General features: G+C 29.8%; 1 protein-coding gene across 1 annotated transcript; it reads right to left on the reverse strand.

The window, feature by feature from the left end:
- Window positions 1–2,698: 2,698 nt before the first annotated feature.
- On the reverse strand, window positions 2,699–6,553 carry LOC107490666 (mitogen-activated protein kinase 9-like). The gene is given in 9 exon segments (XM_016111465.3): window positions 2,699–2,804; window positions 3,267–3,343; window positions 3,428–3,565; window positions 3,671–3,853; window positions 3,900–4,034; window positions 4,568–4,627; window positions 4,786–4,913; window positions 4,981–5,389; window positions 6,182–6,553. Coding segments are annotated over 9 exon segments (1,254 nt in total). The 5' UTR covers window positions 6,200–6,553.
- Between the last annotated feature and the right edge of the window lie 14,202 nt (window positions 6,554–20,755).

Here is a 20,755-nt window from a genome sequence, read left to right on the forward strand (position 1 = left end):
AAAAAAAAAACATGATTAGGATAAAGATTCATAAAAAATTATTGTAAAGGAAATGTTACTCGATGATCAAAGACTTAGTATGCCAAAAACATTTTTACATTTATAAATAAAGCTAGTGCATTGTATCTATGTTTTCAGAATATTGCAAATAGAAAATTTTAATAAAAAATATAAATTAAAAATAATTCTTATTCTTTTTAAGTCCTTTATGCAGTGGATGTATTAAAAAATAATCAAAATGCTCTACTTTTATTCTTTTAACTGTTATCCTTAAGCCTTAAAGCACCCTTTAATTAAATCTACCATTTAAATATCTCAAATTGAAGTTTATCGTTTAAAAACATGTTTTGGCACGCTCAATAGGTACCAATCTACCAAAATTCCAGACGCCTAATGATGTGTCTCTCGTCCTGCATCTAAATACTCAAAATACCCTATTTCATCTTATACATATAATAATTTATTGATAAAATTAAATTTTTAAACAAAACTTAAATTCATAATAAATTAATTTTTAATTTATCAAATTAAATGATGTTATAAAATCACTCTTCACATAAATTTTTTACATTATCTTATATATAAATTTGTAAAAAAAATAACATTATCATTTTCGTACAATATAATATATAAGTACATTTTTTTGGTGGCTATAATATATAAACACATAAATAGATAGATTCAAATAACATTGTTTAATACAAAAGGATCGGTAACAATTTATAAAAAGATGTGTTATCTATGCATGTAAAATTGAGGTAAAAAAAAAAAAAAACATGATTAGGATAAAGATTCATAAAAAATTATTGTAAAGGAAATGTTACTCGATGATCAAAGACTTAGTATGCCAAAAACATTTTTACATTTATAAATAAAGCTAGTGCATTGTATCTATGTTTTCAGAATATTGCAAATAGAAAATTTTAATAAAAAATATAAATTAAAAATAATTCTTATTCTTTTTAAGTCCTTTATGCAGTGGATGTATTAAAAAATAATCAAAATGCTCTACTTTTATTCTTTTAACTGTTATCCTTAAGCCTTAAAGCACCCTTTAATTAAATCTACCATTTAAATATCTCAAATTGAAGTTTATCGTTTAAAAACACGTTTTGGCACGCTCAACAAGTACCAATCTACCAATTATCCCTATTTTTCTTTACCATATGTGCCATTATTATTCTGACAAATTATTTGCTTTTATACCTAAATAACAGAAATCTTGCCTTAATTTGCTTGAGGCATTACACTTGGAATTAGGCATTTCAAAATGTACATAGTGCTCACAGTTTGAGCAAGCCTAGCAATATTGTGCACCAAGGAAATTATGTAATAGGGGAATTTCTCTTCAAATACATGCAGAAGTAAGCATTTTCTGCTAATGTTTTGCATTGAGAAGAAACTAATGAACTAGGACCATCCCTAACATCTGTTTCACAATAAAGAAATGAGTACTACTATACTATACATTCTGTTTACAAGACTTAATAAGTAGTAATACAAAAATGGTAGTTCATGAATCATGACAACGGAATCCTATATTAAAGATTCTTGTACCAAAAAGAGTGTAGAATTTCTGTGCAACCTTTCCAAGCCATTGTCGATCGAAACGAAAAACTGTCTTTGAGAAAAAGGGGGAATAGCATTGAATTAAGGCCTCTGAATGCATGAGGCCTGAGGGTTAGATCAAAATCATGATTCAAGGCTTGAACTAAGCATGGAGGACAGCAATTTTCTCCGTCATCTCAGCCACCTCATCATTGGCTTCCATAATTGGCTCCTGCGGAAAATGGAATAACGCCAACATAACAAGGAGAGAAATGCATGCAAAAGGTTCTAGTTTGAGTAATGCTAGGAAACCAACTTTTTTCAGCCAGCATCACCCAACTTTTTTATAATTATTGTTTATCTTAAATTGTAGACCGTAAATACCTAAACCCTGAAGTCGGTTAATGTTGGCTAATTTAAAGTTGGTTCCGTATACTTTTGCATCTAATTTTGAATACATACATTCATACCATTTGAGTATGGTTATATGCAAATACACCAATCAGGCCAAAATTTCAAATGAGGGAAGGGAATATATAAAAAGCTCATTTGTTAAAGATTCAATGTGCTTATATACAAATTCTGATTACCAAGATGTGTAGTATGAATGAGGAAAATCTGAATATCATACTACAATTTCACTTGGCAGAACACAAATCATGATCAACTTTTGGATATTCTAATGATTACGAAATCTTGGAAAGAGACATTTTCCATTTTATCCTAAACAAGGACTAAAAAAATATACAACAAAGCGTGGAAAGAGAGTTAACTACCTCTGGATCTCTATTTGCTTTGACATAAGACTTGGAAGTAATGCTAGCACTTTTCAATAAGCTCCGTGAACCTGGCGTATCTGAAGGACTCTGTTGTTCACCATCCTTGTCAGTTTCATCGTTGGAAGCAGCAACTCGCTCTCTAGAAAAAAGTGAGGTTGAAATAACTAATGCATGATTCATTATGAAAATGTGTAAAACAAAAAAGCTTGATTAAAGAATAAGATTAAAAGGTTGTTCAGTTTGTTCATGGTGCAAGTCTGCAACTCCAGCAATGGAACAAATTCAGACTTCAAAAGGTTTTAGCTATTGATCCAGAGAGTACCACTAATCAGAATCTCGGAACTACCAATTGACATGATATATGACAAAATTTACCTAGGTAAGGAGACATTCTGTCTCTGCAACGGGGTGCTTCGTTCACCTTTGCCTTGAAGTTCCTCAAGATGTGCAAATTGTCGCTTAAACCGATCAACTCCGCTGTACAGCAAGATAACAAACTTGATTAAATCACAATCATAGAACACTTTTCAAGAACCAATATTAGAATTGGGTAGCCCTAACTCCACAAAAGCCTTTATAAGACAGTGCTCATCCATTGGGATTGAGTTACATGCACTGTACGGGTAAGATTTTCCTTTTCCCCATTTGACCTTTTTCTTTCAATCCAAATTGTTGTACAATTGATAATTATTGGGATAACATAAAAGTTCTTCTAAGACATGCACTCATAAACATAAAATTTTGCAGCAAATAATATCCAATGAAGTTTGGAAACATTCTAAATCAGAAAAATATATTCAAGCATGAAGAATGTAACAAGTTCTGAAGCCAAAACAAGAACTTAGAATTTAGTAAATATTTAAGCAGGGAAATTATTATTTAGAGGCCAACGGCATAGGAGAAAGAAACAGACAAGACTTCTCAGAAATGCTGCTTTACCTTGGATACATGAAACCACTTGTTTGCTCTCCACCACGAAGATATTCTTGGAGCATCTGTGGATGATACTCTAGAATCTGATTCGTTAAAATGCATAATTAATTAGTACAGCACACAGAAGAATAAGTTCCAGCAAGATTTGCTGAAATGTATGACAATACCTCTCGATAAATCAACTCTCTGACATCATCTTTGGTCAATTTCCTTCTCTCAAACTCAAACTCAAGCTTTGAAATGGGCTGAGTGGATGGTTCACGATCTACACTTGCCAAACCATTGAAGTAAGGATCAGCTAATGCCTGCAATCACATCAAATACATGAGGAAACTGGCAAGTTTTATCCTCACAAATATTTTGAAAATGCTCATCAAAGTTTCATTTCAGTATCTAGTGTAACTAGCAACCTCTTCAGCTGTTGGACGATCTTTAGGATCAAATGCAAGTAGCCGTTCCAGCAAACGAAGAGCCAGCACATCTGCATTTGGAAATTTTTTGGTGAAGGGAACTGGTTGTTTTTTCCGCATGCTACTAAGATACCTTCTAGCCTTCTCATTTCGAATCTGTGAAATCAAGTTTAAAAATTATTTCTGAGAGGGAAAGATCATTAGAAGATGAATCTTAGAAACATTAGACAGTAAGAATGTCAAGAAAAAAGGACAAATAACATTTTAATTGATGCACCACATTTTTCCCAGGAAACAATGGCCTCCCAGTGAGCATTTCTGCAAATATGCATCCAATGCTCCAAATATCAATAGCGGGGGTATACTGCAAAAGACAAGGATTTAAACTTACGCACATACTTAAAAGTTAAGCAAATTCAATTTCTTATATCTTTCAAAACCTGTTGATATTTGCTAATAAAGATACAGAATGCAAAGAGAGGTTCAACAATAATATAAATCACAACCCCTTTATAAAACATAATTAGGTGCAACTACCAATTCTTATGTTCTTTTTTTTTTATTCAATCCTATTGTATCTAGGTTTAGTTGTTTTGAAGGTTATGTTATTATCCCCAAGTTTGAAATTCCTCCTTCCCCAATCAATTTATCAATAATAAATAGCAAGGATGTTTGTGGTGGAAATACTGCATCATCTCTAAAACGAAGAAGCATTTCCATCTAAAGAATTATGCATAGATCATGCTGATGGTCATATTTGAAGATAGGACAATAGGAAACTAGATTATATCGCACAAATTACGAAAAAATGGATTTGGAGGAATAACAGCACAGGTGTATGATGCAAACTACATAAGTCTTAGTATGTAGGGTCCAAACAGAGACAAAAAGGCTTACTTTTGAGAAGAAAGAACCGCATAGTTCAGGTGCACGATACCATCGAGTTGCAACGTAGTCCTTAGTAAGAAGTAGGTAAAGTGAGTCAGCAAGAGGTCTAGAGTGATGATCTCTATAATAGAAATAATGAATTGCATCTTCCTACTGAAAATCTTAGAAGGAAGGACATAATTAACAAGTGCAACACATTGCCATGATCTGTGGATCAAAATACTTACAGTCCAGAAAATAGCTGACGGGGCTTCATTGAATGATACTCGAGCAAGCCCAAAATCGCATATCTTAAGTTTACAATCAGCATTAGCAAGAATATTTTTCGGCTTTAAGTCGCGATGAAAGACATTAGCTGTAAGAAAAAGTATCATTTAGTTTTAATAAAATCTCAAAAACCAAGAACTTAGTTATAAGAATACCTGAATGTATGTATTTTAGACCCCGAAGAAGTTGGTACAAGAAAAACTGGTAGTGTTCAGGCGAAAGGTCATCATTTGCTTTAATGACTTGATGAAGGTCAGACTCCATCAACTCAAATACAACATATACATCCTTGAACTCTCTCCGAGAAGGAGGAAGCATTATATGCCTAATTTCTACTATATCAGGATGTCGAAGCAACCGAAGTAGCTTTATTTCTCTTAGGATTCGTGTGGCATCCGATACATGCTCAAAAACATCATTAATTTTCTTGATTGCAACTTTTTCCCCAGTATGAGTGTCAATGGCAGCACCCACAATACCATAACTTCCTTTTCCAACAACTTCTTGGATCTCATATCGGCTTGCCTCTCCGTACTCGGTAAAAAACTTATCCTCCGGTGCACCCTGTTTGACAACCAGAAACCATTATGCAAAAATATATAAAACATGTAGAAATTATCACAATACTACCATATAATTGGAGCTTTTGTCCTTAGAATTGCTGCAAAATCTATGGTAACAATTGTAAAACACAAAGATTTGGAAAGCATCAGAAAACATTACTAAGAAACATAAGGGACTGTCCAAAAGGACACAATCTTGCAAATTCATATTCACGGACAATGCCATCAAAGTTGGCAACTCTTCATATCGTAGTCACTATTCTATGAAGAATAGCCAACATCAAACATTGCATGGAACTTCTGAACAGAAAATCAAAATGCAGCTATAATATAAGTGAATAGGGGTTAAATCGAAACCATGCTGATAATTGCAATCTATGATTCTTCCTCTTTATTCCCCAATGCTAAGATTAAAAAAAACGTAGCATGCCACCTCTAAAAGCCATGAAATGAAATCAATTCCATTCTCTGCCATCAAAGTAACACTTTGCATAATCCAATTTCACATCTCTAGTATTTCCCTATCCTTTTTTATGTGACGTCAGGCATAGCCTACGCCATGATCAAACAAACAAAGCACACATATACATGGTATATAACCCATTTGATCACACGAAAGGTAAATAATTAAAAAAAAAAAACAAAAAACAAAAACAAAACAAAACACCCAAATAAAAAGGTTGAAACTTGAGCATAACCCATTAAGTCAAACCACAAAACAGGCAATCAGGTATTTTGACGAACAGAAAATAAGCACCAAAAAAGAAATAATAAATAAACAAAGGAAAAGAACCTTTTTGTTACGATCCATTGAAGGAGGCGTTTTGAGGTGTGAGCGAGTAGGGACTGTGAGAACTTTCAAGAAAGAGATTTCAAAGTCTTGTTGATTGGTTTACATGGACGAGATTGTTATCACCGTTGTTAACGTTGGCAATGGAATTGCATGGGTAGAATTTGTTGTTTTTATGATCATTGTTGTCGTCTTCGTCGTGGTGGTTGTGATCAGGATCAATGGTGTGGTGGTGAGAGTTAATATCAGGAGATGGAGAAGTGAAACGATGGAAGAATTGACGAACGTCATCCACAAGTGTGCTTCCACCGTCCATATAACAATGCTTCCCCCTCTTTCTTCGCTTTTCAATCTCCTCCACTCCAATGCTTCTCCTCTCTCTCTCTCTCTCTGGTCTCTACCATTTCCTCCCTCTCTTTTATACCTACATTTTCCCTCTTATTATTTACGGATTCAGCTTGTATTTAAAAAAATATATTTTAATAATATAATAATAAAATTTTGTAAATTTTTTTATTTAATTAATAAAAATATAAAAATTAACTTTTAAATAATTTTTAGAAAAATATTTTTTACCATAGTCAATTTAACAATATCTTTTATTTAATTGTTGCCATTAAGTAGAGAGATAGAAGTAGACCGGATTACTCGATGTAAACTCGTGATTCGGCTCATTTTATTAAACAAGTCAGGCATGAGTTTTTTGTAAAGTCTATTAATTAAATAGGTTAAATCATAACTTTAAAAAAAATACAAAACTCAGTTAGGCAAGCTCGTTAAAATAGTTTTGTATTTAAATAAATTATTCTTAATTTAGACTTTCAACTATTCACTTGTATTAAATACAAAACAAAATTAAAAAGAATATATTATTAAAATTAATTAAGATTATAATTTTTTTAAAAAAAAGTTTATGAATTATAAGTACTGTTATGATATGTGATTAACGATTGATATATAAATGAAGTATGGTTTACAAATTATGAATTATAAATTTTAGAATGTATTTAATGTTAAATTAAAATTTTAAGTTTATTGTTTTGAGTTATAATTTACCACACAAATTTTAAATAGGTTCATGGGTTTGTGGTAATTTAAAGAAGTCAGGTTTTAACTTTTAAAAAAAAATCAGAATTAAGTCATTTATTTACAATATAGATCAAGCTCTCAAGCTCGTTAAAACTAAAACTTGACTTAATTTGATTTATTTCTACCCTTACTGTTAAAAAAAAGTTAGATAAAAACATATAAATGACAAATAATTTTTAAAATATTTAAAAGCGTGATAAAAATAATTAAAATTTTATTTCACAAGAAAAAAAGGAGAATTTTGGCCATTAAGTGAGAAAAAAAAAGAGAGTTTTATTTTAGAATTAACTGTTTCAAGAATAACGTTTTCCAAAAATAATATTTCTGACCGTTTTAGAAATTTATTGTAACATTAGGTATATCATTAAAAATAAAAATAACGGTAGGAATCATTTTAATTTTCGACAAAAAATTTTATGACCAAATTAATAGTTTACCATTATTATTATTTATGTAAAGAAATATCATATACGGTGTTATTATTCTTGTTTTGCATGTTGTTTAGCCAATCAATATTATCAACTCAATATAGAATGTAAATCAAGTCAATAAAATAGAATGCTTTTCTATTTTCCATGAAAAATCGTTAAAACATAGTTATAAGTTATAACAAGCTGATTATTTCAATACAAAGATGTAGCAATTTAGAGTAGGAGTGTGAAAAAGGATATCTCGTCCAAAACGGCCCACCAAAATAAACGAGCTTAAATGTAAGGTCGTTTTGTGTTTTTGGCAAAATAATAGGTCAACAGACTAGTTTAAAGTCCCATTTCAGTTTAAAGAAGGGAATGAAATATGGCCAATACTATGGTATTGAACAAGAAATTTTACAGCAGGTGCTAAAAATAAGTGATACAGTAAAAGAGTTTATATGTGTGTATGTTGTTTTGAAGTCCTCTACAATTCTTGCAGCGTGTTTAAAGAACGATGGAGGAGGACAATTAATTAGATGTAGTAATTTTTCGCTAATGATGATAATTATGTTTTGGGATTTTTTTTGAGGATTCAACAAATGTTTGGTTTGACATTGAAGTTTGGTCTTTTTTATTGTATTAATGAATAAAGATAAAGTAAGTATATTATTTGACATTGAAAAAAAAAAGAAAAAAAATTCTGAAATTAAAGGCTTAGGATTATTCTGATTGAATAGTTTTTTTCTGAAATTAAAAGCTTAGGATTATTCTGATTGAATAGTTTTTTGCCGTATCTTTTTAAACACACTACTTTTTCAACTATTCCTAATTACTTTTTCTTAATTTTATTAAAAAATTCCTGAAAAACAATTTCTTGAATAAATATAATATAAATAAACGAATTATTTTTATCTTATATACAAAAATTTCGTATTACTGTACTCATTTGATTTATTATATTCACTTAATTTTAAAAAACAAGAAAAAACTACCATAAAATAGCATTATTCTTATTAAAGTAAATTCATTTTTTTGTTTAAATTATATATATTTAAATTTATATTCACAAAGTTCAGAAGTTTAGAATTATTTTGATTAGTTGAATCATATCAAACTAATAAGTTAAATTGTGGGATTGAAGATAGTTAAATTATTACTAACTATTGTATAATTATTAAAATAAATTATAAGAATAATATCTTTAAATAATGAATTGTGTAAATTATTTATAACTGTCACATCATTTTTAATCCTATCTCTAAAAATTTTAGTATTTTATGTGATTACTTTTTACTGTTTAGAATTTATAATTTCGGTGGTGTTTAAAATGTAAGATTTTTGATGATTCAATTATATATATTTTACGGGATTGAAGATTAGAATTTAGGGTTGAGGCTTTAGGATTTAGAATTTTTTTATTTGTGACAACAATTATAAGTATAATTTTTAATTAAGTATAAAATATGGTATATAATTTTGTAATTTGTAATTAAAATTAGATTTACTCAGTTAGTTAATTAAAACTAAATGTACGAGTATTTTGTAGATGTTTCAAGTATTTAACTAATTGGTTTGATGTGATTCAACTAATTAACATAATTTTAAACCTCTAAACTTTGTGAATATGAATTTAAATATATATAATTTAAACGAAAAAATGAATTTATTTTAATAAGAATAATGCTATTTTATGGTAGTTCTCTTTTGCATTTGAAAATTAAGTGAATATAATAAATTAAATGAGGACAGTAATACGAAATTTTGTATGTAAGATAAAATTAATTCATTTATTTACATTATATTTATACAAAAATTATTTTCCAAAATTTTTTTAATAAAATTAAAAAAAAAGTAATTAGGAATGGTTGAAAAAATAGTGTGTTTAAGAAGATATCGCCAAAAACTATTCACGCTCAGAATAACCCTAAGTCCTTAATTTCAAAGTTCTCTTTTCTTTTTTTCAATATCAAATAATATACTTACTTCATCTTTGTTCAATAATGCAACACACACACAAAAAAGACCAAACTTCAATATCAAGCCACACATTTATTGAACCCTCAAAAAAAGTCCAAGAACATAATCATCATCATTAACGAAAGATTAGTACATCTAATTAATTGTCCTCCTCCATCACTCTCTAGAAATGCTGTAGGTCGAGGACTTCAAGGCAATCTACACACGCGTAAATTCTTCCATTGCGCCACCTATTTTTAGCACCTGCTAAAAATTTCTTATTCAGTATGATAACATAACCCATAAAATATATATTATAAATATGTGAAGACCCCACTTTTGTAGAGGTATTTTAATAAATGAGTGTGGGAGGTTTTATTATCATTTTTCGTTTCAAGAATCAAACTCTAAGATCAAAAGTGCCAAGATAAACAATATTCACTATCGTACGGATGGATGCAACACCATCTGCTCTTGTGGACACATTTTAATAGTTAAGTGTGGGAGGTTTTATTATCGTTCCTCGTTTTAAGAATAAAACCGTGAGATCAAGAATGTCAAAGCAAACAATATCCATCGGCGCACACGCAGATGCAACGCCCCCTCCAACTATTGCATGCAGTACCTTTTCACTGTCGCACCCATGGACGCAACGTCTCCCTCACCCCCACCGCTGCACGCACGCAATCCTTCTACCACACGCACGAACGCAACGTCCTCCCTCCGTAAACGCATGTGCGCGCATCCAGTTGCGCTCCCTTAGTGAGAGGTGTAAAAGTTCTTTAAATACTAGGTTCATGACTAAAGATTACACATAAATGATAAAATAGTCTATTTAGTACTAAAATTCACTTATGGGGCCCACTTAGTGAGTATTTGGGCTGAGCTTTGATGAGATCCACGTGCTATGAGATTTCTTGGGCATGGAATGCCAGTTAGGGGGTCTTCTCTGGGCCTTTGGACGCTAGGCTCTGCTCTTTAGGCATTGGACGCCTAGAAGGGGGCAGGAAGGTGGCGTTTGACGCCAGTTTTGGGTCTTCTAATTCAAAGTAAAGTATGGACTATTATATATTGCTGTAAAGCTCTGAAAGTCAGCTTTCCATAGTCGTTGAGAGCACTCCATTTGAACTTCTGTAACTCTAGAAAAGTTCTTCCGAATGCAAGTTAGTCTCTCTTTCATTTGAGGGACGTCGCACGCCATTACTTTTGCTGCACACCACCGCGACTCGCGATAGAATGGCCAGTGAAGAAGAAGGACATTGTGCCCCGCCATATCCAAACATCGTGCTCTTGCTTCTTTCTTCTTCTTCTTGGTTTTGGAGGATTCTTTTTTCTAGTTTTGGGTGTTTATTTCTACTAAGTTTTGAATGTTTTTATTTTTTTAAGTTTTGGATGTTTCTTCTTTTGGGTTTTGGATAATTTTTTAATAGTCTCAAATGTTTCTTACTTATTTTTGAATTTTTTGAACGTTTCATTTTGTTAGCTTTTAAAATTTTTAAAATGATTTTAGATATTTCTTTTTTTGTTAGGTTTTAGATGTTTCTTTTTAGTACTTTTCGAATGTTTCTTTCTATTAAAAATTGTTATAATAATTTTTAAAAAAAGTTTAGAATTTTTGCAATCAATTTTAAAATGATTTTGAAATTTTTAAAGTGGTTTTAAAATTTTTTTATTTTAATTTTTTTTAATTAGATTTGTATATTTCTCATGATAGTATAGATCCATGTTCCCTCCAAAAAAACTTTAAAAAAAATTATTAGTTGACTACAAATTAACTACACTCCTAGTTAATGATCTAACTGAATTGTATTCTTATACTCTCTCCTTAGAAGCAACCGACGAACGGCCCACCTTGCTAAAATTTGTATTTTGCAATTTTTTTTTATTTGGTGGGTTTTATTAGATTCATGGATTTTACCCATTTGATATCCTTTTTGAAAATGACGCTTATTCCTCTATTATAGGGGTCTCTTTGTCGATGCAAGATTTGTGATAGCTGTAATTACTAGATTAACCACGTTTAACTATAAACTCTATAAAGTTAAGAGTGTGTTTGGCAAACATTTTGGAGAAGAAAGAAGCGCGTTTGAACTTTTTGAAAGTTTTACTTTTATGTTTGACAATTTTTATCTTTCTCAACGCAGAATTGATTCTGAATGCACGTTCAGGAGAAGCTAAAATTTGTAACTTCTACATTTCACGTTCATGATTATTCATTTTTCTTGAAAAATTAGGTGAAAATTTTATTTCTTTCTTACCAACTCTACCCTTTATCTTTTTCTTCATGGTTGTTCTTTGTAGTTCTTCATCTCTTCACAGTTTTTTTGTTCCATTTTTTTTCATCAAAATCGTTTGTATTTGTTTCAATCACTAGCAAATTGAATATTTTAATTTTTTTATTATTTTTCGTACTCATTTTTATATTTTAATTTTGATGTTTTTTATTGTATTTTTTATTTATAAGATAAATATTTTTATATTATTTGTACAATATTCTGATTTCTCATGTTATGTCTTTATATGAGTTTTTTTTATCATTTATAATACTATTTTTTATATGTATATTTTTGTATGAAATATTTTTTTATTTTTGTTTGGCTTTATTCATATAATTTTTTATTTATTTTATTATATTTTTTATTCTCATGACAAATGTTGTTGACTTTTTTTATTTTGTATAATGTTCTGATTTTTCAGATATTTTATTAATTTTTATGATATTTTTATTATTTTTTGTTCATATGAATTTATTTTCTATCATTTATTGCATTGTATCTATGTTGTGTATGGAATTTTTTTATTTTTTATTTGATTTTATACATATGAATTTTTTTTTTTTGTATTTTTTGTTCATATGATATGTGTTGCTAGTTTTATGAAATTTTTATTATTTTTTTCTGTATGATTTTTTTCTATTCTTTTATGTATTCTATTTTTATTTTGTATTAATTTTTGTATTTTTTATTTTGACTTTATAAAATTTGTAATTGTAATTATTATATACTACGTGTATTATAAAAATTTTGTATAATATAAATTATGATCTTATAAAAAAGACAAAATAAATAAAAAATTAATTATAAGTAACAATAGAGCCATAAATAATAAAAATTTATAATCCAAAATAATACTAAATTAAAGAGTACTGAAAGTACTAAAAAAATTATAGAATATTTTCTATTTGTTTGACATTATAAAATTTATAGTACTCTCTTTCATATTTTTATTTTTTATTGTATTTATTTTATTTATATGATAAATATTTTTTATATTATTTTTGTTAGTGTTCTAATTTTACATGTATATAAAAAAAATATTTAAATTGATGTCTCTTTTAGTAATTTTTCATCTAAAAGTGATTTTGAGTAGTGTAATCCAAATAATATTTATTTTACTATAATCAATTTTGATATAAAGATTGTCAAACATAAATCGCGTTAACCTAAACTTACTTTTCATCAAAATCAATTTTGCGAAATCAATTTTATACAAACTCTCATTTACAAACTGTAATTCAAACACACACTAAATCTTTGTATTGGAGTAATCACATAATAATAAAAGTTTTTTTTTTCCTTCAAAGATTCATTTATGTGAATTGAATTACAAGACTAGCGTTTCTAAAGATAATAGCAGTTTATCATTGGAATTCCCCAGCAAAATCTGAAAAGACAAAAAGAGAGAGGATAATTTATAATATAAAAAGAGGCAAATGTCTAAAGAAAAAAAAAATAGAGTTAAAGAAAATTACAAAAATTAACTAGTTTATTGATAAAAATGTTAGAATACTCTTGTATAGAAGACAAAGCTGCAAAGATGATAAATTGAGTTGATAGTGAGTGTTTCTACTCAAACACATAAACATTTCTATTCATAAAAATAAAAATTAAAAATGCTGACATATCTATCCATAGAAAACGAAAATTACTATTTATACCCATAAAAATTGGTTTTTACAAGCAAAATTATTCAAATCCTAAAAAATTAAATAAAATTTCTAAACTACCATTTTTTCCACCACTACCACTATCATTTCCTTCCCCCTCCTTTCTCTCTCCCTCTTTCTCTCACAATGTTCTGCTAGGACAAGTCTTATAAGCTCCGATGGTTTCTCCCCACAGGTGGAGCATCGGTCTTTCACCCTCGAAGAGGACGACACCATAATCGGAGCTCACGTTCAGTTCCGCAACAAGTGGGCCACCATAGCCCGATTCCTTTTCGGCAGAACCGACAATGCCATTAAGAATCACTGGAACTCCACCCTCAAACGCAAGTGCACCTCCATAGACCCCATCGACGATCCTTACTTCGCGCAGCCACTCAAACGCTCCGTTAGCGCCGGCGCCGCCATACTCGTGTCAACGGTGGTGGTGAGGTACTCGTTACCGACGGTGATGGTGACGACGGAGATGGCGGGCAGGAACGGGAGGATGCAGATGGAGAACCAGGAGTGTGCAATGGAGATGTCAGAGATGATGGTGGCGACGCGGGAGTTCTCAAGGGAGACAATGAAATCAATGGCAGTGTTGGAGAAAGCTTGGAGGATTCAGGGTTAGAGTCATAGATCTTAACCTTGTTGATGAGTGTTTTCGATTAACCTTTAAAAAAGTCGCAACCTTTGAATGTGTGTGAAGAGAAAACCCAATCCATTTAGGTGGTAAAATTAACGGAGTGATGGCTGATGGTGATGGTGGTGGTAGTGCTATTGAGTCGCGATCAACACCAATGGAGGAGTGTGCGGCCGAAAGGGTTAGGGTGATGGTTGAGGAGGAGGGTGAGATGGTGGTACTGAGCGGTAATGTGGTTGGTGTTAGAGGAGGGGGGAGGAGATGATAGTGGTAGTGGTGGAGAGAATAATAGTTTAGGAATTTTATTTAATTTTTTATGATTTGGATAATTTTGCTTGTAAAAACTATTTTTTATGAATATAAATGGTAATTTTTGTTTTTTATGAATAAATATGTCAGTATCTTCAACTTTTATAGGTAAAAATGGTAATTTACTTTTTTTTCTCTCTCCAAGCATATTACCTCTATTATTTATTGAGTAGTTGTTGATAGATGGTGAGTAGTGGAATAAAAAAAATTTATAATTATTTAATAAAATTAGGATTTTGAAAGAAAAGTAAGCTCAGCAATTAGTTTTAGAAGATGATGGAAAAAATCGAAAAAAAAAACATTAAATAAAAAGAATTTAGAAAATAAAAAAGAGGTATTTATATTATTTAAAAATTTATTGTATGTTTAAACGAATAATTTTACTATTAAATAAAATATCAAGAATAATTTTAAACAAAAAAAATTAAAACCATTTCGATTTTAATTCTAAATTTTGAGAACTAAAATAATATTTATTATTATTATTATTATTATTATAGAAATAACCAATCGTTTATTCTCACTGTTAGAATTAACGAATCGCTTATTCTCACTATTAGAATAGATTATAATCATCTAACAGTTTGGTTAGAATGAATTCTTCATTCCTTTAAATAAAGGTTCTATTTTCTATTCTTTGCTATTTGCTATACTACTTAGCTTACAAAATTTTAGCAATTTATTATTGTCTGTATTTTTAAGGATTCATTTATCGTATATTAATATTAATATTATAATAGAAAAGAACAATTAATTATTCTCATTGTAATATATTCAATTGTTCTCATTGCATTGTAATATATTCAAATATTCAATTAAATAGTAATATATATCACATATGAAAAAATCAATTAAATAAAAATGCATATTAAATATGGTATCTCTTTAACAAATTATCAAAATTAAATTATAATAAAAGATAAAATAATTATTATAGTTAAATTAAAGAATCAAAATTATTGTATCATTAATTAAAAATATTTTTAAAATTATTTTTATCCTATATATAAAAGCCTACTAATATATTTCCTGATTGTGACCTTTAAAATTATCTTCCTCCGTCAATCTCTTATATTTTATTTAAAGAAAGTATATTTGATATCAATAATTAAAAATTAATTACGTATAATTAATAATAAAATTTTATAATTAATCTCTACGTACAAGTAATCTAAACAAACAAGTACAAACAAGTTGATTTGACCTAATTTAACTTACGCGTCACTGTTTTTAACAATATTTTTACCTAACGAGCCAATTTATAACCTTTTTTTTCATGCGGATTTCATTTTCTTTTTTGAATTTTCTCAGCATTTTTGTGTTTCAAAGTTCTGTTCTATTTCTGTGTTTTCTGCACTTCTCCTCCTTCTCTATGTTCTCTTTGTTCTCAGTGTTCTCTTCATTGAAGTTCAATGCTCTTCGTTCAAGTTTTTGAAATCAAGTTGTGAAATCAGGTTTGAACAATTATTTCATTTTCGAATATAATGAATGATTCAAGCTCAAAATGTCAATTGAATCGGAGCAAAGTAGATTATTGTTTTGAATCGAATGAAGCGGCTAAGGTGTGGTTCGATTCTAATTTAATATTGTGTGTTAGTAGTTTATGGTTCTCTAGGTGAATAATGATGTTTTTTTTTTCTGAAAATTGTTGTTCATGGTTGATGGTTTGAACTTTGAACTGAATGTAACGTACCAGTTCTGAATCTGATTCTATTATTTTGATTAATCTATTTCCTCCCCCTATTTCGGTGTATTTTGATTATAAATTGGCGTATTTTGGAACTCTTTCGGTATATTTTTGGAAACCTTTCGTTGTATTTGTAGGTTTAGACTTTCAATTGAATCAGGGCAAATTATATTATTGTTTTGAATCAAATCAAGTGGTGAAGTATGATTTGAATCTAGTTAATATAGTTTTGTTAGTAGTTTATGATTCTGAAGTTGAATCATTTTGTCTTTGTTTGATTGTAACGTACCAGTTCTGAATTTAATTTTATTATTTTGATGAATCTATTTCCTCCCGTTTCGGTGTATTTTAATTTCTAATATGGTTTATTTTAGTTTCTGTGCGATGTTGATGAGCATCTTGTTCCAAATGTTGGGATGAATTTTAACATGCTTGAAGAAGCTGAAAAATTCTACAAAGATTATTCTAAACTTGCAGATTTTTCTACGAAAATTTAGAGCACAAATAAGAAAAAAATAAAATTGAGAACCAATTGATTACATGTATCAAAGAAGAAAAATAAAAATCAAGCATATCTCCAACTGAGAAGACAAATCCCTCAGCTGGATTTGATTGCCCTGCAAGATTTTATATACATATATTGAAGGATATTGGTGTTTGGATCATTTCGAAAGTTATATTGCATCATTTATATCTGTGATGTGCAAATCAAGCACAGATGATTAAACAACACAGGCAATTAAGCATGTCTGTACGACATACAATAGAAAATAACGAGGAATCCGGAATTAGATCAAGCAAAACTTGTCAATCATTTGTTGCAACAGCAGGGGGTCATCGCGAATTAAATTTTATTAAAAAACATGTGCGAAATTACACCACGAGAGAAGTGCAGAATGTTTCGGAACTAGAGGATGCAAAAGAATTCGGAAAATACTTATTAAGAATGAAAAAGAAGAATCAGAATTTCCATTTTGAGCTTAAACCTGAGGTTGATCAATCAATTAAGATTGTTTTTTGGGCCGACGCAAGAAGCAGGACTGCTTGTGAGTATTTTGAAGATGTTATTTCATTCGATATCACTTAGAATACAAACATATAATATACTGTTCTAGTTTATCTATATTTTGATATTACTTTCGGTGTACTTAGATAGGTTTCAGTGTATATATGATTTTGTTTCTGTGTTATTGTGTTCAGGTATAATCTGGTTTTCGGTTCTTTTGTTGAGGTGAATCACCACGGTCAGTCAACACTTATGGGGTATGTTTTGATGAAAAATAAGGATATTCAATCATTCAAATGGTTATTTCAATGTTAGCTCTGTTGCATGTGAGAAAATGCTCCGAAAGGCATTCTTATTGATCAATGCGCATCGATGCAAAGGGCTATCGAAGCCTGTATGCCCACAACAATTCACCCTTGGTGTGTTTGGCATATCATGAAGAAGATTCCAAGTAAATTAAATGGCTACAAGAAGAAATTGAACACAAGATGAGATATGTTGTTTGGAACTTTTTTACAAAAGAATCATTTGATAGGAACTGGAATAATTTTCTGATGAAGTATGGTGTTGGGAACAACAAGTGACTTTCACGTAATGGTGTCATTATTAGGGTTAAGTGATGTTGTTACTTTTAGTGTGTTGATATTTATGTGTTTTTCTTCTGCAGTAGAGGTGTCAAATTGTACGTCTTTTGGTGTATTTCGGTTCTGATTGGTATTTTTCTAATTTTTTCAGAGTTTTTCGAATATCGTCATTTATGGATTTTGGTTTATCTCGATCACAAATTCTGAGCTGAGATGAGAAGCACACAAAGGAGAGAAAGCATGCATGATTTTTTTAACAAGTTTATTTACGCGCAACAACTCACTTATCCAATTTGTGAAACAGTACAATAATTGCCTAGGAAGTACAGAGCAGAAAGAGAGAATCGGATGCTGCAGATTTTCATATTGTCATACCTTGTGCAACAAAATCCTCAATAGAAGCCCAATTTCAGCATGTGTATACTCACGAAAAGTTCAGGGAAGTCTAAACACAATTTAGAGAAAAAGTGAATTGCATTACAAGATCAACGCAATCCACTCTAGGTTATACGATATATGAAGTTGTAGAACAGGTTTCTAACTCTACATTCAACAAGTTTGTAGTTACGTACGACACGATATCATCTCAAGTTAAATACAAGTGCTTATTATTCGAGTCAAGAGAGATATTGTCCCGTTATTCTCTGAGTGCATTAAGCTTTGAGCGAGTAGATATTGTGTCACCAAGATATATATTAGAATGATGGAGTAAGAACATAAAGAGAAGGCACACACATATCAAGAGCAGCCACGGCACTCCTTTACTTTTTTTATACATATTACTAGATAAAAAAAGAATGGAAACATAAATAGAATTAGAAAAAAACAAAAAATGATAACAAAAGACTATAAAAAAGTAGTCTACGAAATTTCTCCTTTGGAAGGATGTAGCCAAGTGGATCAAGGCAAGCCAAGAAGTATGAGACTTAACACTTTGGTCACAAAATATTTGTGAATTTGTATCAGAATTTGAGAAGTTAGCTGCGATTCTGTACCACACATATGACAATGCTATGGTTAAGATGCAAGAACACAAAGCCAAAAGTGAAGGAAAATGTTCGTTATCTCACGAGGATGCTTCGTTAGAAGATATTAACAAGTTTCAAAGTCCTCCACAAGTGGGAACAAGAGGACCTCCAAAAAATAAATTGGGATCGAACACTGAAAAATAGATTGCAAATACTGCAAAGAAAAAAAAGTTCTAACTGAGGTAAAACTCATGTTCTTTAAACAGTGAGAATTGAGTTTGTGCGTGTTAATAGTTTTCCTAATACATGATTTATCTTTTACAGTTGAACCTTTTTTTTATGGTGGTTCAATGGTGGTCAAATTCCAGCCAATATCATGGACATATTATGAATTATAACTTTAGAGATTTAAGAGAATAAGATATATTTTGGTGTTTTTATGAGTCTATTTCGTTATTATTTGACACAATTTTGATGTAATTTACGTAATGTTCTTTTATTTTTTAACAAAATGAGGTTTAGTGTTTATATTTTCTTGTTTTGTTCTTTTTTACTATATTTTAAAATTAGTTTTTCCTATTATTTGATGGGATTTGTTTGTTTTAGATATACAGTACACCGACAATTCAATACTTAAGTAGTATAGAAATTCAACCTAAAGAATTTGGTGTTTATCTAAATAATTTTCGGTATATTCAGAAAGTAATTTGGCGTAGTATAGAATTTATTCTTCTTTTCTTGCATTTTTTTGAACATAGATTCATTCAGATTAACAACATTTTAATACAGTACAGACAGGTTCATATAAATTTAATTTTGTAAAGAAAATTATGTAGTATTAATACAAAGATATAATTTACAATATCAAACTATCTACTATCAATATCTGATGATTTCAATGCACAGCAAGGACTCATTAGTGCAGTAGATGGCTTGGATATTCTAATTGCTTCACATTTTTCAATAGTTTTATCTCTAAGTTGATTCATTTAGTTAAATAGAATGGTTGAAGCATATTCCACTTTGAAATGATCAATTTTATCCTACCGTTTAAAGAAATTTCTTTATTAAAGTCCATTAATTTAGTAATAGAGAGTTATTCATTTTTAAAGATAGTTACTCGTTTCCAATTCTTCTACGAATATTTTTTCTTTTTGATCTTTTTTGGGATCAATTAACTCCAGCCATTTCATAACATATATTGCACATTCATAGCTAAAAACAAGAATAAATTAACACAATAAAATAATAGAGTAAGAGAAAACACAGTAAAATTTATTAAATATAAAGATTTAATACTTTGTCTGCTGTCCACTGATGTTGATGTATGGTGCTTCGACACCCTCATCCTTGTCTATCAAATCTTCTCCTCCAGTAAACACCCTCATTTTTGAAATGATGAAGTCCTAAAAACCAAAACAAGGTAAGAATAATTTCAACCTTCAGAATTCGATGTTTATTTTAGTATTTTTCAATGTATTCGGGAAGCAATTCAGTGTATTATAATATTTATTCTTCTTTTTTCATAGAACTACAAGAAAAAGAAAAAGGAAAAAGTTAATATAGGGTAAACATTCAGGTGCAAATGGTTAATTCAATGAAATAGAACATTGAAAGTGAGTTGGAAAACTCACATATCCAGTGGTTCTGATTTAGAATGAGTTTGTTTCAGAAGAACAATGATTTGTCCTTTAGAATTATCATTTAGTATTCCTTCCTAAACAGGAGTCGGTTCCTTCAATGATTCTTCTTGTTCCATGAATCTGAAATACACCAAAATCACATCATAACTACACCATAAGTATTGAATAAAAATACAACTTCTGTTGTATGAGAACTTACATAGTTGCAGTTTCTTCTTTTTTATCTTGCATAAAATCTTAAAGGGATATTTTTAAATATATGAAATCAGAAGCAAAATAAGGTGGGTAAGAATGAAAGAAATAGTAAGAGACAAAAAAAAACAATTACATTTTATCAATTGGTTGATTTACACT

Source organism: Arachis duranensis, chromosome 5 (genome assembly GCF_000817695.3).
Source record: "Arachis duranensis cultivar V14167 chromosome 5, aradu.V14167.gnm2.J7QH, whole genome shotgun sequence".
Taxonomy (NCBI): Eukaryota; Viridiplantae; Streptophyta; class Magnoliopsida; order Fabales; family Fabaceae; genus Arachis; species Arachis duranensis.